This window comes from Linepithema humile, chromosome 2 (genome assembly GCF_040581485.1).
Source record: "Linepithema humile isolate Giens D197 chromosome 2, Lhum_UNIL_v1.0, whole genome shotgun sequence".
Classification (NCBI taxonomy): domain Eukaryota; kingdom Metazoa; phylum Arthropoda; class Insecta; order Hymenoptera; family Formicidae; genus Linepithema; species Linepithema humile.
Window position 1 is genome coordinate 29,640,600 of NC_090129.1, and position 27,425 is coordinate 29,668,024.

The window sequence follows — 27,425 nt, forward strand, 5'->3', positions numbered from 1 at the left end:
GTTCTAATCGCACGTGACTGGCGTTAAATGACGTCTCGTTATAAACACGCTTGTCATACGGTTTCTTTTTATAAGTAATAAATGCGAAAGTATGTCGTGATACTCGATTTAAATTTCTGACGGTTGATAAACCTGAGCCGCGCGCATAAAAATTTCAACGAGAACGACCGACAAAGCCCGCGGCGTCGTCGTCGTCTCCGTTTTCTCGTATCTGCACTGACAGCAGGTAGGAGAAAACTGGAGAAGGCTATAAGATGGATCCTCGAGACAAAGGACGAAATGGATATGGACAAAGGACGTAATAGGAGGAAACTGTGTGGTGGAGGAGATGCCGCCCGCGCGCCATCCTGAGACGCGACTTTGTTGGATTTATGGATTATAAAGAGAAGCAGGACGGCGGAGGTCTGCTTGTGACAACACGACAATGAGAGGACGGGAAAGAAGTGAGCGATAAAGCTGTCGTGGAAATGCATAATTTATACACCAGCCCCCGTCCTGCCCCCGAGCCCCTTCTTCCCGCCGCCGAACCTTCGCCTCGCAATAAATAATGCGGTACTTCTCGGAGGGACAGCCCTGGTGGAAAAAGAGTGGCAAAAAGATCCGTGTGTTAGCTGACTGTTGGACGCGCGAGTCGCTAATTAATTATGATCCGCGAGAGAATCATACTCACTACGCTAGATGATCGATTTCTCGATGCAAATTACGCGCCCCGGCGCGGTACATCCGCCGTATATTTTTATCACAAATTGCAAAACTATGATAATATCAAGTTTCGAGTGTGCATTTATAAGCTGCATCGCGATTAAATTTACCAGTTGCAAAATATTGCGTTTGTTAAATAATTTTTCTGGAAATATGTCGGGTAACAAACGTTATTCAAATAAATCGCACTACCGTCTGCAGCTATCTGCAGATAGTTTTTTTCGGAAGGCAGTATGAAAATTCTTACATTCGCAGCTTCTGCGTAGCGAACTTGTAAAGCCGCGTCAATTCGAAATAAAATGCAAAGGAGGCTGACGCGACCACTGAAGCGTCGATACAAAGCGCCGTGTATCGTCGCCTCATCGATGTATTCTCGGAAAATCCGTAAATCTCGCGCACCTCCTACGTTCCCTTTCATGCCGTTTTAGAAAACTCCTTTATCAGAAGGACCGTGAGGCTGCCATTCCTTTCGCTTCCCAGCGGCGTCGTAAAGGATTGCCACCGCGCGGCAAAAGTTAGCGAAAGAGAATGAGCAAGAAAGGGGCGGCGAGACGGGGTGGAGGGGGAGAGGCGGGCATCCCCTTTACGACGAACAGAACCCCGAAGAAGTTCCGCGGCCTCTTCCTCCGGGGGGAACTGAAATTAGGTTTGCAAAGAGGTAAACATCAGCGGGGCTGTACGTTTGCATAAACGGAAGGCGTTGCTCGCATGGGGGGCACGGTGACAAATGCTTGTCGCCGCCGCTGCCGCCGCCGCCGCCGCCGCCGCCGCCGCCGTCGACGTCGTCGTTGTCGTCGTCGTCGTCGTCGTCGTCGACGACGTCGTCGTCCTCTTCCTCCTCTTCTCACTCGTCTTACTCGTTCTTCCTCCTACTTATCCCTCTTCTTGGGCGGTACTTCGCGTCGACTGCGCCGCAACTTTTGCGAGACGGAGTTTGTTTTTGCGCCATTAGGGCCACTTTGTTCGACTGTAGTAAAGCGACCTATACCTTCGCAAATATTTCCACGGTCCCCGACCGTGGATACATGGAGAACTTGGAGCGCGGCGGAGGAGGAAGAGCGTAAGAGCGACCGCTGTGTGATACGGGTCGAGGATGTTATGCGCGCGGGAAAGGAGCGTGTACCTACCAGGATATAAATCGCGCGCTCGGAAAAAGGTTGTTAAATTCGGGGCTGCCGTTTCTTGCGGTGGGAACTTTGCACGGCGGCGGCGGCGGTATCTTTACGACACTGCGGCAAGAAAGTCACGGTAAGCGTTGTGCGGGCTGCCTTCGAACGTCCGAGGGCCAGAAATTAAGAGCACACGCCGGCGACTGCGACAACGGCAGCGACGTAAGAAGCGCGGCAGGTGAGATTAAAAGTAGGTCCGCCCGTTAAAAAGTTTCTTCCTCTCTTTGTGTCTATACTCGTATTTCCGTTTGGTTGAAGTTCTACGGTCAAATACGATTCAGCGGACAAAATAATTGGGGCCGGTAAATTGCGCCTGCGGCCTTCGCGAACGGGAGACCGAGAGCATGCTGCAAGATTATGCGCGAAATACGGAATAATTAGAGAAGGGGTGGCGGATCGCAGGGGAAGCGAGCGAAAATTGTGCCGTATGGATTGAGGACGGACGTTGGGTAGGAAGGTATCGCGATGCTCACACTGTTCGAGCTGTTCCGGAGCACACGCGTACGCCTCGGTTACCGAGACGAGAGGCTGCGGGTGCGGTAAATGCGCGCAGTAAGCTGCTGTCATTAAAATGTTCCGCAAGATCGACTATGGCTCGGGTTCTGCGGCGTGGGCGACGGTAATGCCGCGCTCTTTCTCGTTCCCTCCACATCACTCCGTCTTTATTTTCCATTCTCCTTTTCTTTCTTTCTCTCTCTCTCTCTCTCTCTCTCTCTCTCTCTCTCTCTCTCTCTCTCTACCTCTCCTTCTCCCTCGCCATCCTTCATGCTCTCCTCCTCATTTCATTCCTCCCGTGCGTTTTACCTTCTCGTCATGATCGTGCAAGGAGATGTTGAGAATAAACCGACAGTGGGATGGGGTGCGCTTGATGGACATTGCATTGTGCTCAGTAATGATGCGTTCTCTAGCCGGCATAAATCGTACGCGCCGACGACGACGACATTGCGCTCGGCGCGTTATTGAAATGTGCATTCGAAGGAGGAAAATCTAGTGCGCTTATTCATCAGTATATCTAAATAATCTTATAAAAGCGAGATTGGAGCTAAAATTAATTTACGAGTGACTATCCGGAAAGCTAAGCGTATTTTATTGTTGCTGGGAAATATTGCGAATATTGAAAAGCGTAAGAATCTTCGAGCTCCCGCATTCAAGCGTCCTTCCTTATTTGTTTTATTAAACTGTATTTCAACGTGGAATATTACAAGCTAAAATATCACGTCGTTAATCTACATTTGTACTCAGCATTATTTATATCCCACTTTGTTCTTCGGAGTGAGTTTGCGCGTAAAGCAATGGAAGGGCACTATAAGAGTTATTTATCAACTAGAAACAAATATTTATGTGCTTTTCCAGCTGGCCACATTCGGACGAATCCCCCTGATTTAAGAAAGAACTTATAACTTGGCCGATTAGTGTAAATATTATTCATCTGCGCAATACTTAAATTACGATTACGCGACGTCACGCGCGATGATAGACGGGACGCGAAGGGCATGTGTTCGTGACTGAATTATTGCCAAGAATGTCATTCATCACTCAAGGAATATTTTTAGATGTGGTAACGCGGAGGGTACGTGCGGAAACTCGAAACATTTATTTTGCAGAATGATTAATGTCTCGGCTTGGGAAACGGGACAGTTGACGCAGTGCGGGGGTGCACTTAGAGACTGCGCTGTTTTACCGTAATTAGGGCCATATTCTTCAGGGTTTTTGCGAGACCGCTCAGATAGCCGGTGTCTTGACCCGGGCTCTTTGTTTCCTTCGAAACGTACGTCTCGAATTATCACCACTAGCGGTTTTACGAGGATTCCCGTGGCATTTCAGGTTTTAAGTATCCCCGCGGTAATGAACGCGCACGTAATCGCGGCGATTTTTGCCGTTTGCGATTTCATTCAATCTCGCCGCCTCTGATTTTCATAATAGACGCCGCAGCGAATGAGAAATAAATGTCAAGCGCGCAAAAAATTTCCCGGTTTCCCCGCGTGTACACTGCAATTCGCCTTCGAATCTAATATTCAGGCGCAAATGTATCGTTCACGCCTGGTAATGCTACGGCCGTCCGCGGTGCATTCGTACGAACGCCGTGCCGCGTTTCACGGCCGAACAGACACCGACACGCTCCTCATTCGGGCGCGAAAGCGCACGCGATGGCGTCGCTCGCAAAATGAAGAGATGCCCGGTAATGTATTCGAATAGAACGGGGTGGAGGGAAGGGGAGCGGGCGATGTTGGCTGGCTGGGATTTTGAGGGTAGGATAGGCGCACTGAAACGCGCGAGTGCCGCCGTTCCTGTGTATGCGCATAGAAGATTTCAGCACGGACCACAATATTACCATAAAGCCGCCGCCGCGCGGTTATGCATAAGCATAATTTTTCCGGCGGCCGTAGCGCAGCTTACGAGCGCCACGGCGGCTCGCCCCGTCTCTAATTGGTCATGCGGCTAAACATTGCATAAATTCGCAATAAAGCTACCGCGGATCCACGGACTGTTTCACCCCGACTGTCCAAATTACCCGGGATTTCCTTTGCGCGCTAATGTCTGTTCGTCGGGATTGCCAGCAACTATCGTAAGTTAACACGCGAAGGCGCGCTGAGCGCGGTTTCTTTTAAAACAGAACTCACTCTGCATCTTTTAGTTTGATCCTGCAGTCTAAGTTCGAAAAAGATCACAAACGTATGTTCGATATTTCTATTATTGTGAAGGAAAATTGCGCGCCAAAATGTCGAAAAGCTACCGCAAAGAGTTGATGTAATAATTATAATAATTAAACATTTCAAGTGGATGCGTTTGAGTGGTTTCGATAGGCGATAAGCCGCGCGTCACGTGAGCGTTCGTGCACGAACGGAGCAATATTTAGAAGCGACTAACGATAAAATCGACTTTTCTACACAAAGCGTTCATTAAAGGTTCGTTCGTCGGCAATGTTTAACTTTTTCTCCAAGTTCATTAGGTCGTCCATTTTTCTTCCAACTCTTTTCCTTTTGCGTTCCTCGTTTCCCGAACTTATTTCTTTCTTTTACTTATACGACATTTTATGCTTTTCGTTTCCCCTCATCGTCGCTGTGTCCATAAGTACGGGAGTACGGGGGGAAGGGGGGGGGGGGTCGAATGCCCAGGGCAATGCTTCCCACGACAGCCGAGTGTCCTCGGTTTCTCTCGTGTTCTTTGCCACTTCTCGGATCTTCTATCGGACACGATAGATCTTCGCTAATGGTTACTTTTCGGCGGGACGGACGTCTTTCCTACGACCAATGTGATCTTCGACCACAAGAACTCGATCCACTTTAATGACGACATTGATTAAGTAAACGTATCCTATGTAGACACTCCGCAGGTATATAATCACGTTGAAAATATAGAGAAATACATTTTTCTTTCAGATAAATTGCTAAAAAAACTGTCGATTCGGAAAAAGGAACAACAAAATCGGTTTTAAAAGCGTACATTCGTTGCCTCTGAAATCGTTTCCCGTTTGGCGTGGAGAATTAATCGGAAGCGATAATTGCTCTATTGTATCGCGAAAAGACAATAGCTACAAACATCGATCGATCGTGATCTAGACAATCGCTCAGCATCAGATAGCGAGGCATCAGATAGATTCTATCACGCTTCCAACTAAAGCGTAATCTCCGACCTCTTCGAGCGTTCGTTCATCGACACGGCCCGAGTCCCCCGGTTAGTGTATAGGCCAAGGAACGGGATAAAGCTCCTCGCCGTCGCACTGTAGGGATTAAGCGGCATTGTTCATGAAACGCCTCGCAGACAAAAGAAAATCGCGTTGAGTCCCTTGATTCCGCGGACCAGACGCCATCGAATTTTTGCAACGTTTTTGAAAGATAATCTCTCTGTTGATTGTATTACCGATGATATTCATATTTTTTTTGCAAAATTTATATTCAATTTTAAAAGTGTGTTTTGTTTAAATTTTGTTTAAATTTTACTTCAGAAATATTTGCTTTCCCTGATCTCTTTTTTCCAAGTTTGCAGTTTTAACAGCAAATATATATTTGATCTAATTTTGAAAGAAAGATCACTTTAAATAAATTGAAAAAATCAAGATTTTATTACCTATTTGCTTTTAAAAATTTTATTTGTCAAAATTCTTTAAAATTGCCGCTATTAAATAATTCTATAATTGTGTCTCAGTAATTTTTTATAATATGAGATTATGGTAAGTAAATGGATTTTAGATGTAACTTGCGCAAAACTACATCTAAAATTCATTCTGCACAATTAAGTTAAGAACGATCTTTTATTATGATTCTATTATTCTCATGTGTACTTATGAAGCGCGGTAATAATTCAGCGCTAAAGTTTGCGACGTTTAAGAACGATGTCACGATAAGGCATTTCCTCACATTCCGCGCGCGCACAAATTCTGAGGAAATCAATTATTTTATATTTATTATCGTCTCTCAATGATTCATGACGCATCCAATGATTCACCTGTGAATTTTTCCGCTCTCCTTGTAATTTATAACGCGGGAAAAGTGGATTTCGCAATAAATCAGTACGTTAATGAACATAAATTAAGTTCTTCGAAGTAGCGTTGCTTGATACGCGTCATTCGTGATAAACGTACCAAGGTTGGAATGCATTTCTCTTTAACGGCATACATAAACGTTTCATTGACATGTACATACGTTGCCTGTATGCGCCGTCGTTGGACATTGTTCATCCGTACGTACATACATTCCGCGATACCGGAATTCCAATTCACCGTTGATGCGCGATCGACGAACGCGCGCGCCACTGCGAAATGAAGTTCGACGCGACCTCCCTTATCGGCCGCTCTGACGTGTATCTCTCCGCCATCCCCTCCCGTGAAACTTTCAATTATTCCAGGCCGAGATTTAATATCGCACGATAATGTCGCCGCACGGACGGAACGTTTACACGTGTGCACGGTAACGATAGCTGCTCTTCTCGAGGGCACATACTTGGGAACGGGTTATTAAATTTTCACAGGAACGAGAGCAGCCTTAAATATCGATTTCGGCCCGGTCCTTCCTCCTGCCTCTCTTCCTTTTTCTCCGCTTCAAGTTCTCTCTCCCGTCTTCCTCCTCGCTCGCTCGTTTAAAAGTCTCTCCACAACGCGCTGTCTCGCCACCGAACAGCCCATCGACCGAACGCGGCATGATTAAACGGCAGACTTCCGCGCGCCCCCACCGACGAGATAGATATCTCACATTTTTTGAAATTCCATCGGTGACTACGAAATTAGTTCGCGCGGGAAAGAAAGGGAAGGGTGACGGGTCGGTGGAGGCATTAATCTCTTGAGGACTTCGACAGTTGCTCCCGGCTGAAAGAAGGAAAGTCCTCGATCTTCGCTGATACTTGGGCTATTTGTTATCGCGCTGGCACGATCTTTTTCGCTCATTACGGCACGTAGCAGCTACCGATCGAATTCCGAAATTCGGAACGGCTTATACTACGCCGTTCATCATGTTCCTGTTTCCATGAAGATTAATTCACTTCATTATCCGCGTCCGAAATATAATTTACGCCAAGACCTTTTCCCGCGTTCAAACGACAGGCGTGACGTAACTCGTCGAAACTACTCGCGTTTGTTATCTGCATTACGAAAACATTCTCTTTAATCTACCAAAAATTTCCTGGCTTATTCACTTGTTAATTAAGCGACCGTTGTACATTTTCACGTCTTACTCGTGGAATATTTTGCGCCAGACAAACAGCCGGCTTGCGAGCCAAGTGCTCCTTTTTAATTTCGTTGTCTCGTCTCTTTTCACTGGGCCGCGACGACTGGCCGTATCTACTTCTCGCAGCCGCACTGCAGCGGCAGAGTCCTATCTACAGAAAGTAGTGGAATCAGTGTGAAAGAATACACGCGCGCACGCGCGCGCGCGAACGGCAACGATTCGGGCACAAAGTAAGGTTACTTTTCGTCTTTTCTTTGACACGTGGACGTCATAAAGAAATGGGCCAGGCCGGTCTGATGTTCGCCCAGTGAGCTAAGCAGATTACGTTAATAAATCCCTATAGCAGCGCACATCCATTTTCCACGGGATCCAAAACTGACGCATCCGGAGCGGCCATTACGCTCGTATCTTCCCCGAGGTCGTACGTGCCTTCAACTTTCTTCGCGTCTCGCTTGACACGAAAACGCTTTATGCTTGCCACAATGCGCAAATTTCTGGTTTCTTCCGTCCTATCGCGGGGTCACGTATCACGCCGTGATACGCGGGATTCCATAAATTTATTTACTACATGTTTGCGCGTTTATGAAAGTTTTCTTTCAACAAATTTAACGCAATAATATAGCTATTCTCTTTGGTCTCATATTTATTATAATTCTTGCGTACATGTTATTCCCATTTTGTTTCTGTAGGTTACGACAGATGAGAGAAGAAAGTACAACTGTAGTCAAGATATATTTCTTAATTAATTAATAATTACATCATTTATATTGTTAATGAATTTGACCAATATTTTGATAAACTCTGTTTCTCTAAAATAGACAATGCTGCACAAGGTTTTTATCTAAAAATATTTTAGTATAATATTACATAATTGTTACATAGTGTTCTCGTATGAAAATCTGCTTAGTGCAAAAACATTATGCAGGATTAACCAACTGGCCAAAGCGAGAGCAAGGTCGTTGCATAAATTTACGGAGGCACCCGTGAACGGAGTTTCTCCGTTGCTTTTCGTAAAGCCTTGAAAGTTATTACGCGGGCGTTCTCTTACGAAACAGATTTAGTTATTAACACGTACAAATCTTTTCATGCGCGCGCTGTTTGCTATTATATAATTGTCTGCGTAATTATCTACGAGAAAGTTGAATTTAATTATGTATCTTGTAGCATTTAGTTTATCATTTCAATTGAATGTCTTTGCTGCTCTATTCTCAGTTGGCCGACAATTCAAACCTTATTCATGCGATATTAAATCAGGACATTTTTACAAAACAACCGCTAATCTTTTTATAACGTCGCAAATCGCGCGTGTACAGTTAGCATTGAGCGCAGGAAGGGAACGAGCGGCGCATCGGCAGTGCTTATCGGATTGATGCGCATCATTCTGCTCGTTACATTCTCGATATAAGCTCGACCGCCGGCGTTTCAATGGTTGCATTATTGTCGACTGCTGAGTATCAAAATATACATTGATTCTGTATGTGTCATACAATGGACATCGTGTTTCCGTCAGTCCGCGCGCAGCTCGTAGCCATCTACCATTGCCGCGCAATCGACTAACTGTCAATCGATCGAGCCGGATTAAGATAATTTTGTTATCGGCCAGCAGGCCAGCCTCGCAGTGTCCGTCAGACAATCGGGACCGGGTTTCCGATGAACGTTCGCTCGCCGAAGTAACATTTTATTCGACGTAGATAAAAATGCACCGACGAACGCGAAATTGTATAACCACTTTATAATATCTAAATACTTGACGAAGACTAGTTTTTCAGTTGTAATATTTCTCCGACATTAAACTTGACCATAAAATTAGCAGACCACTTAATCAACAAACATTCCAGCAATATTGATCTTTAGTTTCATTACCTTTCGAAATACGTATCGTTAACGAACCGACATAAATCGTTTAAAATTATTACGAAATTTCTATGGAATAGTTCGAGGCCGAATAGCTCTCCACACGTTTCTCATCCATTAAGAGAACTTAAATTCCTCTCCTGCGCCACACGAGCCTTTCATTGTTCCCGGTCGAAGTGCGCCGGCATTATGAATTCCCGATTTCGGGGACGTCCAAGTTTTATGACACCTGGCAATAAAGAGCGTTAGCATAATCGCGTCGTCGCTAAATTCAGAAATCACAGTCTGGCGGAATATTCGGTTTTATCGGTAGTCAAATCAGCACGCGAATAAGAGAGCCACGACGACGGTTAAGGGTGGGCTCGAGTGAAAGAGAGGATCGGTTCAAGTCGACGACGACGACGACGACGTCAACGACGACGACGATGACGGCGACAACGACGACATTCGCCGCTGCTGCGTCAACGATGCGGAAAGCCTGAGGTGAATTTGGGTCAGCATCAAGGAACGAAAACGATCGTCAATATTTTTTCTCTTCGCAGCATCGCTCCGCCCGGATCTCTCCCCTGATCCGGTGAACCCTGTTTTCGCCGAGTCGAACGTCGTCTTCCTTATCGTGCCTTGCCGTATGTCCTCGTTAGGGAAGGCAAAGTCGTTTGCCACAGCGAGCGACATAAACCCTCCTCGAAAGGGTCGAAATCGACTATGGCAAAAGTCCCCGTCCTCGTTCTCTATTTCTCGGTCTCTTTCTCTCTCTCTTTTTTCTGACTCATCTCACTTTAGTTTTGTATGTGTGCGCGTGGGAGGCTTCTGCAAAACGACTCCGCGAAGGAATGCATCTGCGACCCGGGCTATTTAGCTGACTACTCGGCCTGAAAGCGCGATATCCGCTTTACGCGCTCCACTTTATCTCCTTTTTTTTACGCGTATTCACCTCCAGGCGTGCGTGTTTCGCGACGCGATACTTTCGTTTTCTTCGTCGATAATGTGGAAAGAAGTATCCGACTACTTGCCCGCGCTGCACACGCTAGTTCACATGTATTACGTAAACGCCTTTCCTGTTTTTCCCACCGAACGATGATAAATATTCGCTGCCTTTAAACTAGCACGTCAGCGTTATGATCAAACTCGCCGTTTCGGCTTTCACGCTCGGGAAGGTGCACGTATCGTGACACCTAATCGTAATATATCGATCACGCGGTTTAGCCTTTCGTGAAAACGTCAATATCGGCGGCCGGCGTATTGAAGCAGAATTATTGGCATGTGAATATTCCGTGGGCTCGCGCTTATCATTGCGGTATTCCGTCGCTTCCCGTGAGTATCGAAATTTTTTATGCTACATTTTTACAGCGCCGCGTATCAGCAGTCGTTTCGGATATTTCCTGCTCACTGAATAAACACGTTTCGTTCATATTATACTTTTGATTTTAAAACAGCACTAGAAATCGGATGATCAGAAGTTCATGATACTACGCGACAATCGATTGAAATTAAAAATAGCTACATTTTTTCACAACTTGCACTGTCGTTTGAATACAAATTTCACGGTTTTTGCACGACGCGACAGTCTCTCGTGATAGAATAAGTTAAATTTCATTATATCTGCACACCGTTCAAGTTATTTCCTCCTACATTAAGAGGTGGAGAACAGCCGTGCACGCGCCGGTCGAGCTTTAATAAAGAGCGATGCGCGACAGCCGAAATACATTATTAAGCGGCTCACGATGTGTACGGGGTGCGTCACAGTGAATTTCGTCGTATTAAATGGGACTTTTTTTTGCCGGCACGTTTGGCAAGCCGAGGCCAACCCTCCGTGTAATAACCGGTGCCGCGGCCAAGTCCCACGAGGGCGGTGAATAAGGGCCGCACCGTGGACTGACTTCGTAGTAGTTAGATCGCACAAACTTTTCGTACCCTACTCGCGTAATTTTCCAAGTTACGTCGTCGGGCTGCCCGCGTAATTTCCACGGTGTATATTATAAGCCGTTCGTGACCCGACCCGCAATGTTTTTTAATTTTTCTTTCTCATACTTGAGGGGTGCGAGACCGGTGGGCGTTTGCCCGAAAATTACGTCATTCTCTCCTAAGCTGTAAACAAAGTTAATGAAGTAATATTCCTCCGGATGAAAGCGGAGAATTATACGACCTATCTGGACATTGGGTTAATGAAGAACGGAATATAAATAAAAACCGGAGATAGAAATGGCGCGATGAATTTCGCCTTGCTGAAATATATTTTCGGGCGGTAAGTAAAAATAGGTGCGCGATTATTGTTGATGCGCTTTGCGAAATTGAGGCATCGCGTGAATCGGAAGTGCGATTAAAGGAATTCGAGCGCACATACAAGACCTCCCCGCGCCAATCCCTCTCGCCACGTCATTCCCTTCGTTCTATCCGCTTTTTCCCCGCTGGGAGAGTTCTGCTCGCAGCGTGCGTCGGAAACGTATCTCGGTTTTCTCGCGTCGCCCCGCTGCACACGAGGCCGGAGTGCCCCTTTATTTTCATTTTCGCCGCTTCCCCCGTGGCGCTGTTTCTCCCTATATTTATCTAATAGCACCCCGGACCGCGGAGTCGTTCTGCGTTTCCCCCCTACACCGCACTTTCGCCGCACTTGCATATAGTCGGTTGCGCGCACTTTGCGCCTCCATTATACGGGCAGTTTCCCTCTCCGCTCCGGCGTGTCCTCGAAATAATTAAGAGTTCATTAAGCTAAGATTGATTGCTCTGTTTAGAGTCAGCTCCCGCGGCTCCCAAGCTCGCCCCTCTCTCTCGCTCTCTCTCTCGCCCTCTCTCTCGTTCTCTTTCACGCGCCGGTAGTCGCACGACGTGCGAATCCATGAATAGAAGACCGTTGTTTATCAGCTGCCAGATATTTCTCTCGCCGTCTCTTCTACTCGGCTCTTACCGCTCGCGCCGGATGTCTCCTCCCGCTGCGATCCTTTCTTTGTTCGCGCAAACACAGCTAATGGGCACGGGACGTCGACTTCGAATTCGAGCTTCGCCGACGGCGAACGACGATTTGTCAAGGGACCCCGCGCCTCCGTCATATATTTGACGCTTATTCATAATGCATTTCAATGGGTCTCGTGAACAGATACTTGATATCGTGATCTTTTCACGAAAAAATGATTATTATTTTCGACGAGGCAGGTGTCGCACAATGCTACCGTGTTGTTATTCATTTCGTGGGGCGGGATGTAACATCGTAAAAACTTAATGGAAAAGAATTTTGAAGATGAAGCAAGGGCCATCGCAGTCGAGTTTAGACCCTCTCGTCCATTTCCGCTTTACGGTAAGGAGGTCTGGGACGTCTCCGGGACGCCCTTAACAATACAAATGCTTGTCGTATCCTCGACGGGATCCGCGCAAACGATGTCGCTTGGCATTATGAAAATACCAGCCCCGGCGAAGTAAAGGGGCTCACTGCTGTCATTTCGGAGACGTGAATTATATTGGAAACAGTTTCAAGCTGAATCAGGTTCTGAATAACGACTAAATCACTCTATTGCAGCTTTCGCAGCAGTGGCAGTTTTACTACGATATTTACATTAATATTTACATAAATTGATACAAAATATAGAAAAGATATAAACATTGTTATAATTACACTTTTACTTTTTCCATTCATTTTATCTGCACTGTAAAAAGCTTTGGTAAATTTATCCAAGCACGATTGTAAAAATCACACGATTAATAATGGAAATGTATAAAAATTTTTTTACAAAATAATGAATTCTCAATGGCGATAAATTCCCACTTAGAGCCATATAGGAACATTTTAATCCAAGTTTATCTGAAAGAAATCGAATCAGCGTGAACCAAGTTTAATCGGCAAATCGCTAATCTAAGTTACCTGACGCACATCTTCTTACAAGTCACGCGCGCGAATGACTGATTTAAGTACCCAGGCTCTCTCCCCGGTGGATTTGACAATAAGATCGAAGGAGAGGTTCGAAAGAAGAATAGTTACCCCCGAAGACCGATTCCCATTACGGTTATTACTCGTCGTCCGGAGTAACAAGAACCCGGTAGATTGCCTCAAATCACCGACTGCGATCCGCCTAGCAATCAAGCCACCCCGTTTTTCTCCATCCTGCCGATTCTAGTCGCTGACTATAAGTTACCCCCCTCCCTCCCCCCTCTCCGGAACTCATTATCGATCGTCGCTCCCTATAACGAACTTTAAATCGATGATTGCGTTAACGAGATGTCCAGGCGAGAACTCGCGCCTCTCTGTAATTCGCGAAACTTGCAAATCACATCAAATCCCGCGGTCGGGAAAATTTACCGGATAGAACTGTTTGTTCTTTTGTACATAATTACTTAAACTTTTAATTATCAAGGGATTTTTATCGATTTTTTCTTGCATTCATTATAGTTACGCCGCGGAATAAACGAAAGAAAAATAATGGAAGTGTGGCAAATGCGATTATAAATAGAAGGTGTATAAAAGTTTATAAGATTTTATTTACTATTTATTTACGAAACACAGAGCGATTTCCCATTTGATCTTTGCGGCACAAAGATCGGTTTTTTTAGCCGATCAGTTTTGGCGTAGCTGCAGGCGGCGGTACGTGCCGATGTGAAGTATTATTTTTCGCTGGCTCTTCATCGTTGGCGGTCGAGATATCATACAAACTGCAAATTGAAAACCGAGTCGGGCAATTTCGAGCCAACGGCGAAGCGCCGCACCGACGCGACTGCCGGCCGCCTATTCCTTCTCACCTACATGTCTCCTTTTCCCTTTTTTGAACCGTGCTTGAAAGCACGAAAAGCGAGCGACGTATCGTATTTACACAGCCAGCAGCGACTACTGACAGCCAGACGGCCGAGGGAAAGAGCAGCGGCCATTGTGTTCCAGTGGGTCACATATGGAACAGTCGTGTCGGTGGGACGAGAACAAACAGCTGTATGCCAACTTACTCGATTAAGGGCGATTGAAACGAATCCCTTTTACCTATAGGAGTATTTCACAGTAAGCTCTCGGCTTTATGTCTCGCGCGCACGCATTGTAAAATCGACATACCGTTTACGGCGGGACGAAGGCGCGAAGAAAAATGCGCGTTGAATTCTTTATTGAATAAATTCAGACCTGTTCACCGGATCTGCGTTGTGAAAGTGGAACGATCGCGAAAACTAATTAAATCGAGCACGATGTGAACGAAGGAAATGCGCTCGTGCGCGATTGAACGTCGCGGAAAGTAACGGATCCGGCGGAGGTGACACATTCCCCGAGAGCGAAACATATCGTGATTGATCGAGTATGCGAAATTGGAGCGACTTGATTGCCCATGCGGATCAAAGCGCATCTGCATTTGACGCGTGACGTATATCGAAGCGGTAACGTAATCCGGCTTGATAGAGTCGGTCACGGTCCGCGTCCGTAAGTTGCAACACGCGATCCCCGTCGTGCTTACCGTCGCGCGAATTTACGCGGTTCGCCGTCGATCGTGAGCGCCGATCGCGCCGACGATATATCTTCCGCCGGCGTGGATTCAATTCGAGTGAATATCGCGACGGTCGATGCTTCTGTACAATGCGCGTTAGACGTACGAGAATACGACGCGAAGAAAGAACAGACGAGCGCGGTGCGGCGGGGTGGCGTGCGGCAGGGGGGGAGGGGAGGGGAAGAGAGAGAGCTCGGAAAAATACGCGGGACCACGGGTTACGGTGATAAATCACCCTCGATCTTACTCGGGAGATCTTTTCAGGTTCTTGTTAGCGAGACGTCGGTCTTCGGGGTATCCCGAGAAGCGCGGACGGACGAGCAAACTGCTGGGGGCCGCTGGAAGGGGGAGTGAAGGGGAGAAGCGAGGCTAGGTTTGGGCATAGGTTCCACCGACCTGACGATAAGATGCAGTTCTTCGCATGCAACAAAACACTACAAGATTCAGGTGACGTTACGGTAATCCTACTTGACTAACATGAGCTAAGCGTCTCGGCGGTCGGAAGAAAAATTGCGGGTAGAAGTCCCCGCCGTAGGATTTCCCGTTTCCCTCGAAAAAGTAAATTGCGGCCCATGCAGCCTAGCACTCCCGATAATTAAAGTGCCGTATTAGGAGCGTCCATCTGGGCTGGGGGGGGGGGGGGGGGGGGGGGGGGCAGGGGGCAGGGAAGCACAAGCGAAGAGGCGGGCCAGGCTAAACGGCTCTAATCCCTTTCCCCGATTGTCCTAACAACTTCGGCTCTATTTATTCTCATGAGTTTACTTAAGCCGCGATCGAACGAGAACGTGGCGGTTTGAGAGAGCGGAGGGAAAATCGGGTTTAGGGATTCGGCGGCCGTATAATACCGATCAGAGGGTAATCGCTCCTGCAAAAACGGTCCTCTATCTGCGAGTTCACGGTCCGATAAGTAGCCCCGTGAAATAAATTATTCGGCGCGTACTCGAGCTCGCGCGGCGAACGACGGCCGAGGCTCGCACGATCGGACGATCGTCGAAACGTGAAATATAATATTTGCACGCGCATAACGTTCTCGACTATCGGAGACAATTAATTGTAATCTTCGGCACATAAACGCCCCGACTCCGTGCCGCGATTCATAATTGCTCGGCTTTTGCTCCGCTCTGGAATTCATATCGGCGCGTCCTACGTGCCCGGGGGAAAACTTCCCTTATCGTCCCTCCGTATCGACATCTATACTTTATTCTGGCCGGCTATTCCAAGTTCTACATTTAACTCGAGCGCGCTACGAAACTGCGAGTCTCGCGCGGGTCTCGGACGAGTAACGATTTTCAATAGAAGCTGCAAATACCTTTATGTGTGCCAGCTTCGTGGACAGCAGAACTCGGTGAATGTGCAGAAAACGCGGCATTGTCGACATGCAACCCCACCTTCCCTCACCTCCGCCCGCGCAGCCCTCGCTCGCCGCGTTCTTCACGGACGATGTGTGCGAGATAGAGTAGTCTTAGACGAGAAACGCCCGGGCGAAGGTAACGGCCGGTACGAGGTCGGAGCTTCGAGAGTGAATTAAAAACTTTTTCCATGGAAACTAGGTAGAGGTTATTATTTGGCAGAAAGGCTCGCGTTCTTGTATAGCGTGTCGTGCCGGATGGGCAACGGGAGAGCGCTTCGGGTTGCGCTTCGACGATGAGCAACAACGCCGGCGAGGCCGCCGACGATGACTAGCTAAGCTGTGTGGCATTCCACTGCATCGTCTTTCGGAACTCGACTCGTTGAATTGTGTTATTATTCAAATTCGCGGTGCTATTTTCCCGACGCGTCTCACGCGAAAACACACGTCAGAGCGTGGAGAAAAGAGGCGGATCGTAGCGCCTCTCGCGCGATCCGCCAAATTATAGCCACCGCTCGGCTCCGCGAGAGCGTGCTCGACGACTTCTCGCATTTTTATCGCTATCGACGATCGCATTAAGGACGCGGGGGGGTGCGCGCCGCAGGAGGAATTAGCGTCCGGGAATCGTACGACAAAACGGATGCGCGCGGAATATAATGAGACTTGGCATCGAGACGGACGCGGCAATGAGAGAGATTAAATGCGATCCATGCGAAACGAGGAAGGGGGAGAAATGCGCCGTTTGCGAAACGGCAGTGCTAAAGTACAACGTAACTTACGTGTCTCCCGGCGCACACGTATGCGCGGGGAAAGCAAACCGCGGGCCGCCGACCGTAGATACGCGCGTGGACACTGCGAGCGTTTCATTTTCTCGGGATTAAGTAACCGCCGCGGCCGTTACGTGCATGCGCTCGCCGCTATTAACGATTTAATTAGCGTAAGTTTTCATCTCCAGGATTACGGTTGGAGCAGCGGCGTGCCGGTCGGAGGTGTGCGGCGGGAGGGTGGAAGGAGAGTGCGCGGCGTCGTTTTTCACCGGGGGAGTAGCCGGCTTATTATTGCGTTTTCGCGGATTACGTACCGGGCTCGCGGCAATTTGCCGCTTGCGTGTAACGTAACGAGTCGAGAAGAGCGTCATTAATTTCGCGCGCGCGGTTTACGGATCCCGAAAAGAAATGGCTTACGACGGGCTCACGGACGGCGCGAGATCGCCGTTGAAGATGAACAAACAGAACGTCGTAATTTAATCCCGGCCGCGAAAGTTTTCCCCGAGCGGAATATTTGCGCGCCGGAGGTAACGCCGCCTCGTTTCCCCCGGAAAACTGTAATTGACGTTAATCTCGTTCCCACGTCGGAGTAATGAGCCGGGGCTGTTTATACGTGTACTCTCGCTCGCCCGTACTTGGCTGCACTTTTCCCGGGCGAACGTTTATGGGAGCCATTCAATCGGCAGTTCTCGCGCGACTCCGCCGGCACCGGCGCAATTCATTCCGCCAAGTCGCCGTTCGCTGTTTTGATTTAAGTACAACTCCCCTTCGGGTAAGGACGTCACGTCCGGCAGGTCCAACAGACGTGCTCGTGACATCAAACTCGAGTGGATCGGTCCAGCCGCCGGAGAGACGACAGGCGTAGAAGTGAGAGAACGGGAAAGGGGCGAGAGATAGAAAGGCCCTTGCGCGCTCCGCTCTGTGTGCTCTTCTCTCAAACTATTTATTCCGGCACAAATCGCATTACCAACTTCAACTGCAAAATTGACTTCGTCCAACTTTTACGACGCCTCCGCCCTTACGCCCCTTCGACGCCACCCGCACGGTCAGAACTTCGACTTGTACGAGGGTTTACCAAACTCAGTTTAAGAAGAAGAAGAACTGTTTCAGCCGTAGAGAGAGAGACGCATCTTGCGGGGGACTTTCTTTCCTCCCCCTCGTCGATATAAAATCGCGCGACGCGAGCTTCCGGCGGAATGGCAGTTCGGAAGTTCGAGCCGTCAGGAATAACGAACGGTATCGTAGTCGTAACGCGTTATACGTTCTTCCTCCCCGCCGTCGATTCAGGCTTAACGGACGTACCTAAATCTTTGTCCCACCCGCCTCTCGCCACCGCTGCGTCGCTCGCTATCTTCTCGCCCGCGTCCTAAATAGTCGTTTCGCTTGAAAATTCATTAACGGATTTCTCACGTGTTACGCGCGATATATTTTCCACGTTTAATGACCGCCTTAATGACGCCCGTGCTCTCATTCCACGCGCGATGGAACGCGGCAACCACATTGTGATTACCAATGCCTGAAAAAGACTCGTTACGTCGCGTTTATGAGCTCGCACTTCTCACTCTCGACTATAGGCGATCTAATTAGTCCGAATAGATTCGCTCGACTGCAGTCGAGCAGCGCGTGCGCGCGCGCGCCTGTCCGCTCGCGCTTTCTCATTCCATCTCTTGGTTTCATGCCCGAAGCAATTTCGACCGATTTTACGTGCGCGAGTTTCGCGGGTGGTAGTCGAACTGGCGGCGCACAATCGAAAATCCGGCAAATGCACTGCGGCCACGGCATCGGTTATAATTCGACGGTATCATCGTCGGGAGCTAAGCGCGCGCGGCGTGATTAATCAAAACGATAAACTATTCCTTATTAATAAGCCCTAAAGCGGTTCGCGCCCGAAGAGTGAGGCTATAACTCACGACGGAACAGATACCTTCTGGGCTTCGCATTAAAATTGAAATTAGCCACCCATTTGTCTTCCCGTTTGGCTTAATCGTGACTAGCCAGGTGATTTATGGTTTTCACTTCTGCCGCCGCGAGTGTAGTTTCCCTTCCCGGATACGGCGCAACGCGTAATGCAATTCAAACCCGAAAGCCGGCGGCGAAAAAAAAGTTTCGGCGCCGAGCGCGATGAAAAGCATACCGCTTATAGCCGTATTGCGTGATCGCGTTATAACAGCTGTTGGAAAATAGTTTTGCCCAACTCGCGAAACTCCTTATTACATTCTAAACGCGCGCCGGCCGTCCTGTGATATAATGTCATCGCGTTCTATCACCCCTCCCTACCGCGACACTGGCCGCCGCGTTTATATTCTCGCGCCTTCGTAAACAGTTTATTGCGTTTTAATTGGCATTAACCGCCGTAAACGTGGCGACGCCTGCTCCTGCGCAGGTATGCGGCATTGCAGTTAGCACCGTCCTTTTATACAGTCGCCATGAATATGCAAGGAGGCTCGCTTAGCATAACATTGATCGATCTATAATAACAACGATGACTAATACACGTGGATATTTGTGCATAAATATTCAAGTGGGCAAGGATTGAATTAAGTGCATGATTCTTGGATAGTAAAATGTAATGTTAACAAATGCAACGAATTCACAGTACGTACATAGCGTGCGAAAATGTGTCGACCTGTTTATTATGGATCTGCTAGGCGGATAATAATGTGAAAGTCTAGTATATTGTCTTGCGAAGCACATATAAACTTCGGATATGAAATTTACGGAAAATCTCGTTACATAGATACGCCCGTAATAGCTTTCGCAACGCGTTCGAGGAAATGCAACAAAGGTTCTCGGTTCTATATCAGGTAGACGTGCACTGTTTGCGAATACTTGCTCTAGTTTCCGATCACGTGGTGGATAATGTGTGCGCTCAACCACATTCCGTATTTCATATTGATATGGAGGACTTGATATCACCGATTTGCCTAACAATCAGTATACAAGCCGTTTAAATGGATACGTAACATGTATAGCGAATTTCATGCTCATAAAATATTGTGCGGTCTAACCTCAGGAGCTATTAGCATTGTGCATTGGAAATGTTGAGGTTAACGGACGTATTTACGTATCTCTTCAATCTCACCGCCGCAACATAAATTCCTACATCTTTACGCAAATGATTTGAGAATATTGACATATGATGTGGAAACACGCGCGCGTATTTTCTAGACTGCGTGTTGCAATTATGTATTGCAGCAATATAATTTAATATTAATCTTCTCTATTGCGTTAATTATCTGACACATTGAACTAAGCACACGAAAATCAAGAATTTAAAAATTTATAGCATCAGGTATTCTTAAATATGATACAAATTCCACAAATTGCAAATTTTTTATCGGACTGAATTGCGTATCTCACACACACACATAAAACAGAAGGTCTTCTTTCGCTTTCTGAAGGATGCGACGCATTATTTACATGGTCACGTAGTAGGAAGTAGTGAATTCCGAGCAAACTTCTTTATTACTTCCTGATTATACAACGAATCATATTATATGATAGGCCGCTTGGCGGTTATCCAGTTCAAGGTGAACTGCATTCGCCGTCATCATAAATAGCAAAATCGTGCGCGCGGTATGGGGAGATCATAGATATAGAAAGGGGTGGGGCTGCGTCGAAAGACACAGTCTGAAGTCAAGCGCAATCATGCTCCGCTCTGTAATGCAGTGGTTCCCGGATCGCAGACACGATCGAGAGACAGCGTGAAAGGATCGAGAGGCTCTCGCTGAAACGGCTGAAAACGCGCCCGGTAAATTAACAGTTAGTCGATCGGGCGTCGCGGCGCAGGCCGTCGATGGGCTTTCGTTCGTACGCATCATGGAATTGATTTGGACATTCGTTTTGCTCGTCGGGTTTGCACGCTCGTCCCGTCCGTCGCACCTTGAAGTGGTTTACCAGTGGAAGTATTTGGATTGGGCCTGGCCGAATGTACATCTGTCAGAGAAAAATTACACGCTGGGCAATGCCTTCACGCAAGACGTGGATATCGACAGGCGGGGTCGCGTGTTCGTGACGAGTCCGCAGTGGTTGGACGGTGTGCCGATTAGTTTGTCTTTGGTTACTAAGGCGCACGGAGCCGGCGGTCCTTTACTCGTGCCGTATCCCCACTGGTCCTGGCACACGCCGCACAGCTGCGAAAGCATCATATCTGTTTACAGAATTGCGGTAATCTTACAGTTGGTTGTAGTAAAAATTGTTTATATATAAGTGCTCACGATTTTTCCTACTCAAAATGTTTTCGCTATTAATTAGTTATTAATTAAATATTACTTTGTAATGTGTGGAATTGATGGATATGCGTGATCTTTAGATTGACGAGTGCAATCGTTTGTGGGTGGTCGACACTGGCAGGGTAATGAGGAGAGCAATATGCCCTACGAAAATATTGATCTTCGATCTCGCCACAGATCAGCTGATCCATAAATACGTAGTGCCGGATGATCAAGTGCTGTACGGGAAGGCAGCATTAGTTACGCCAATCGTCGATGTCGGAAAAACGTGTCTCGATACTTATCTCTACGTGGCGGACGTGGATCAAAATGGACTCGTGATTTATGACTTATATCGCGATCATTCCTGGCGAGTAAACAACACGCGTGGCAACGCTTTCGGCCCGGATGAGGATGCTAAATCTATGTACATCACGATCGCCGGTGAATCGTTTGATCTGACCGACGGCACCCTCGGTATGTCACTGTCGCCGATGGGATATTTTAAGCACAGGTATCGACGCTAATTATTGTCATCAATTCTGGATTAATCAGTTCGAGTCAAGAAATATTGCTTTATTTGCATTCAATCGAGATCTGAATCGTTTTTCGGATATATAAAATTGGGACAAATTAACTTTTGTGAAATTTCAACATTGTCTCAACTTTGTTATGTGGACATCAATTTGCTGTTCGTAGACTGAGAAAAAGTTGTCCGCCATCTCTGTCACGATGTGTTTACTACTTTCAGATATCTGTATTTTAACTCGCTCGCCAGCTATTACCAGAAATTCACGGACACATTTTCGTTGACGCGAAGCGAGTACTGGGAGCCGGTGGTATTTCAATCAAATTACAAGCGCGCGAGCCAAGCGGGTGTGCAGGCGACCTCTCGAAGAGGCGTAATATTTTTCCAATTGGTCCAATTAACCGCCATTGCTTGTTGGGACATCGGGAAACCATTTACTCCGGAGAACGTCGTGATAATAGCGCAAGACGAGGAGACTCTGCAGTACGTGAGCGGCATTAAGGTGATCGCGAATAAGGTCGGCAGGGAAGAATTGTGGTTCAACACCAATCGGCTCCAGAAGACGATAAACATGAGTCTCAGGCCGACGGAGACAAACTTTCGTTTAATTAGAGGAAAAGTCGACGATATCATCCGCGGCACGAATTGCGAGCCGTCCGGCATCAGGACGCTAACACCAGACACTGTCTATTGGCATCAAATATAAATTCACCAAGACTTTACACCTTTCATTACCTCACTTGAATACCTTAAAAGTGTTCCTGTACACTCTGTCTTTGTATACGCTATTGAAAAGCGTTAGAAGCGTATGAATAAGCGAATACGCTTGAGTGTATCGTGTTTAGCGAAACGTTTCCAAATAAATTCGCGCATGATGGCGCGTCTTTACAAAAACTTCCTCGACACTCTTCACTCCGTCAGATTTTGCGGCCAGAGATGGATTCGCAGCTAAAAGCGACGGATCGCGCGCGGATACGGACGGGTTGGAGGACGGAGTGGCAGCGGGCCCTGCGAATGACAGCCGGAGCGTGTAGCAATTTAGTTAACCGTTTCATTGCTGCCTTTTGAGATGTAACGATGAGGTCTGTCGGTGACACGGCAGCCGCCACGAGTCCTGAATGTTTCGACAGGGCGGCTTGACACCGCGAGAGTAAGAGGATAAAGGGGAGGGGGGGGGGGGAGACGGACGGAACGAGAGAGGAATGGCGCGACGAGTTTCTTGCCGGCGATTCGACGAAGTTTTACCGAGCTTTTAAGGCTGCGCCGCCGATTCCGACGCGGGTTGGCGACGGGGCCCGGAATAAATGCGCATTCACGGGGAATTGTTCGCATTACTACTTCCCAGGATACCAATAGGGCGCGCGCAATTCCGGGAAATTCGTGTCACCTACTTCTCTTTCTGCGGCGCGATTCGGCGTGTGACTAATGGCGGCATATTCATGGCACAGCCTTGCCTCTTCCCCGTCCCGGCACCCCCGCGACACCGTCCGATCCACCCTCTTACGAAGCTCTGGCAGTTAACCTCAGACAACCCCTTCGTCGCGATAATATACGACTGCCTTTAAATTTTCGCTCCCCTCCGGCGCGCTCGTTCGGCCTATCTCACCTCGCGGTGCGGGAGCACGCTCTTCTTTCCGGAATAACTTGGCTAACTCTACGATTATTATTGCGAGATCGAATCGATTTTTATAGCGACCTAGTGTCAGCACATTTATAAAAAGGATATCAGGAAGAATAGCTGTTCCCTCGATAAAATAAACGCGAAATGTTACGTTTCTAAATCCCGTCTGTGCGCGGGAGCGCGTTTTTCCTCTTTTTAAACATATCGAGCTGTGTTTATCTTTATACCGCGTATGAATACTAATCGGTTATGGTTATACTGAAATAACGTCGCGCACGAGGCTCCGGGCGAAGCGTTCGTACGATAAAGCACATTTTCCGCGGCGCAGCCGAGACGCAGTCGAGAGCACGCTCCTGCGATCAAAGTCGTTACCTTAAGGGCAGGATGTGGAATTACTTAAAGAACGATAGTGCGCCGCGCGCGCTAAGGTCTCACCGCCGGTGTGTCCGCGGCGCGCAAAGAAAATGTCTCAAATCGTTTTACGAGGGTAGTTTTCAAACGACTTTACGAGAACGGCGCGGAATTTCGAAATAAATTTGCATCAGTTTTACTGCTCCTAATATACATAACTACCGGTGTTTGGCATTGATATTCCACGCGTACACGGATTTAAATGGTTCAACAGCGCTCCGCTCTCACCGTCGACGTTATATCTCTCCCTTTGAAATAAAAGCGCGTGCACTCTGTTGTTTTTATCATTTCTGGAATAATACACATTTGTGTAATGTCTGGTTGAAAGAAAAAAAATAATAAACTCGTCGTTTAAATCGCAGAGTTCTGAAATATTGCATCCACAACGATACCACGTTTACAATTGGCAATGTTTGCTTTATCATTGATTGCAATTTTTAATAAAATACTTGATGGAGTTAAATAATTATAATTGTTCTATGATAGAAGAATAATACTCTGTATTCTTCTCCATATCGTCACTCAGTATTTAAGTGTGAGGCATTTCATATCGAAACACGTGTGCAGCGCGACGCGGCGTATAGTATACGTAACGCAGTTGGCAATTGGACGGAATCGCGCGTACTCCGGCCCGACCGATGGAACGCCGGGCGAGAATTTCGGGCATCCACCGCGTCTTTATTAAGGCTGGCTCGTCTATAATTCACAGGAGTGGCCTAGACCGGCTGACAGTGCCGGACTCACTGGCCGCATAAACACACCGGCGTCTCGCGCAGGAGGTTTGCCGTGCGCGCACACGGCCGTGTGTGCCACGCATTGCGGTTGTCAGCCCTAGTCAACGTGTAATTTACTAGTCCGCCCGTCTCCCTCCCCCTTCGACTCGATGCAGATGCAGTCGCCGGTTTCGGTCGGTGCAACGGCGTCTGGCCAGTCGCAACAGCAACAGCGGCAGCAACAACAACAGCAGCGGGCGTCGTTACTGCTGCTGCTAGTTACGATGCGAGTGGATAACGCCGCTGCACCAGCAGGCACCACATCGAGCTGACCGCCCGGAACTCAACGACCGCAAGGCCGCTATAAACCAGCCGAGTACACACTACGTCTCCCGAAACGGCCGGAACTTTCGAGCTGTCGCGTCGATTATCGTCAAGATTATCTACCGCTCTCGTGCGTAGGCACTTTCCGCGAAATATCGTCAAACTTTCCGCTTCCGCGTGAATTCCCTGGTCTTTCTCTCTTGGCCTTTCTCCTAATTCATTTATATTCCGCGTCAACTCTTCGTATTCCGCATGCAGGTCGCAAAAGAACGTTCGCAGTTTATGGTGTCATGTCAGCGGTATATTTCTAGAGTTTTCTGTATTTAACAAATTTTTTACATCTCTGCCATTTTTAATTATTACTAACGTTGCGATTATTTTAAGGATTTTTTAATGATTTAAAAATAATTTTTTTTTCTTTCTTTTGATGCTTCATTCCGCCTTTGAAGCTGCGCTATGTCGAGAACGCGTTCCAAGATAAACTAACCCATCCATTTATCTATCCATCTATTTGCCTTCAGCAGTACGTCGCGAGCTCTATTCACTCTCTCTTTCGAAGTCTCACGAGTAGTTCGCTTCCTCTTACCGCACGCACCGCCGTGCAACGTGCTCGGTCGAAATGTCGTTTGCTCCGGGAACCGGTCTCTTACGTTCGTAACCGTTCGTTACCGTTAGTTCCGCCTGGCATAGCGCGTTCGCAACGTAAACACGTATGCACGGTGCCGTGGAGAGGTTGGAGAGCGCATTTCGTAGGAAGGTGTGGCTGTTTCGCCTTCTGCCATTCGTTACCTTTGCCGCATGAGCTCGTACGGCGGCGTTTACGCGTGCAAATAGAGGAGCTGCGCACTAGCCATAGCGTGTTTTGCTTTGTTAATTTTTTTATTATATCATTCACGTGATACGCGAATAATTTCACGCCTCGCTGAATATTACGTGATAAGAACTAGTTCACATTGTTTCACACTGGCCTCGAATAACTTTCGGTTTCGACACGTCCGTCGATCTTACGCGAGTTATTTTTATGATCGGTCACGCTTTTGTTTTATTTTCGAGGCGGAGAAAATCGGTTTCGCGGGCAATTAAAATAATTTTCGCTACTTACAATCGAAAGCGTAACGACCGGCGGAAGTTCGAGGAAGAGTTAATTTGTAAAACGGCCTATTCACTTAAATTATATCTTTGTTATAAAACTTCCTCTCTTTTGAAAATTGCCGGATCATCAAGCGCGTATCACTTGTATGTACATTCACCTGCCAAAGCGCCGTAATCTCAGGCACGGCTTTAGAGCTTTCCCGGTGGAAGGATTCATGACGTGTCTGCGAGTATGAATGCATAACCGCTACCGTGCTGCTCGCCAATTTTCGTACGTCGATGTATCGTGAAAGGAACGATCGTTGTAGACCTCGTGGTCGTAATGAATAGCTCGGGTGGAAATATACTGGGTCAGGTGCAGGGTACCAATGGAAGATAGCTCGATGGATGTAGCGAGTGCAGGCGCAGGGGAGGAGGCACGGGTGCAATCAGCGCGATGATAACCAGTATTACCGCGTCAACCCATCCCGCGCCGCCGATCTCCGCGGCGTAATTCCCGGGGGTTCTATTTGTGACGAGAACAAGCGGCTAGTATGACGGCAATCCGAGAGGGGGATGATGTATTCCGTGTTATTTATTTCTGGGCGATACACCGAGCCTAGCGATTGGCCGGGTGACAAAATAGAAATCAGTTCAGGAAACTCGCTCGAAATGTTCGCGCTTTCAGCTCGGGGTTTCCGTTTTTTTTTTCTTTTTTTTTCTGTCGACTGAATCACGCTCTCGACGTAACGTCCTTTTCCTGTAGTAAGAGCATTAGCCTCAATTCGCGAGTAATTTCCAAGTCAGATCATTCACTCGTGCGCTACTTTTCTCATAATTACGCTACGATTACATCCCTGGTTTACACTTATATGGTAATAAGCCGCATTCGGTTATTTGCTTTTCGTTCGCTCGCGTGTATGGAAGACGGAGGCTTAAACTCGCGCGCGAGTTTTCATCGAGGGGAAAACTAAGGAAGACGCGGCTAACAGCTGCATGGAACTTCCTCACTGCGTGGCATACAAAGTAAACTTGCTAACGTTGTCCCTCACTCACTAACCCGCTTTTCTCTTGCCGCGTCTCTCTCTCTCGCGAATATTACTTTCTCTCTCGCGCGCCACGTAATATTTCCACCTATTCGTATCCATACATTTGCCTCGCTGTGTGCGTGCGCGCGCGAATCCATTTTTCGCGTCCCTCGAAAGTAATACAACCCTCTACTCCAGCAGGCACCCTATTTATTTCTGTACGAATTTTGCGAGGCAGACGGAAACAATGATTTTAACTCGAGATTTTAATAATATCGAGTACGTGTCGCAGTGGAGAGAATTCTCCTCGATTACGTCAAACCCGTTTTTCACCAAAAGAATTGATTTAACGTATCGAAAGGCTGGATATAATAGTATTGCTGCGTAATCACTATGCGTATACGTCTGGCGCGACAATTATTTTTATTTCGTTTTTTTTCCCATTGGGAATTTTTTTTATCGTTCGCACGGCGAGTCGTTATCATTCAGTTCATGTGGAAACACATTGCGATAATATTTAATTTCTCCATACTACAAAAATTGTTACGGGCTATATTTAAGTACTTAATC

At 47.5% G+C, this 27,425-nt stretch overlaps 2 protein-coding genes across 16 annotated transcripts in view; both read left to right on the forward strand.

Moving 5' to 3' along the window:
* bru3 (bruno 3) overlaps positions 1–27,425 on the forward strand; it is a 546,305-nt gene that overhangs the window by 109,583 nt on the left and 409,297 nt on the right. The gene's annotated exons all lie outside the window — the stretch shown is intronic.
* On the forward strand, positions 16,118–22,409 carry LOC105676018 (dopaminechrome tautomerase). Of its 2 annotated transcripts, XM_067349177.1 has the most exons (4): positions 16,118–16,382; positions 20,617–21,114; positions 21,260–21,672; positions 21,910–22,409. In XM_067349177.1, exons 2-4 carry the CDS (start codon positions 20,767–20,769, stop codon positions 22,391–22,393), a joined length of 1,245 nt encoding a protein of 414 aa, XP_067205278.1. In that variant the 5' UTR covers positions 16,118–16,382; positions 20,617–20,766; the 3' UTR covers positions 22,394–22,409. The 2 variants fall into 2 exon arrangements, with proteins under 2 accessions (XP_067205278.1, XP_067205277.1); XM_067349176.1 differs by lacking the exon at positions 16,118–16,382 and having other exon boundaries at positions 20,489–21,114.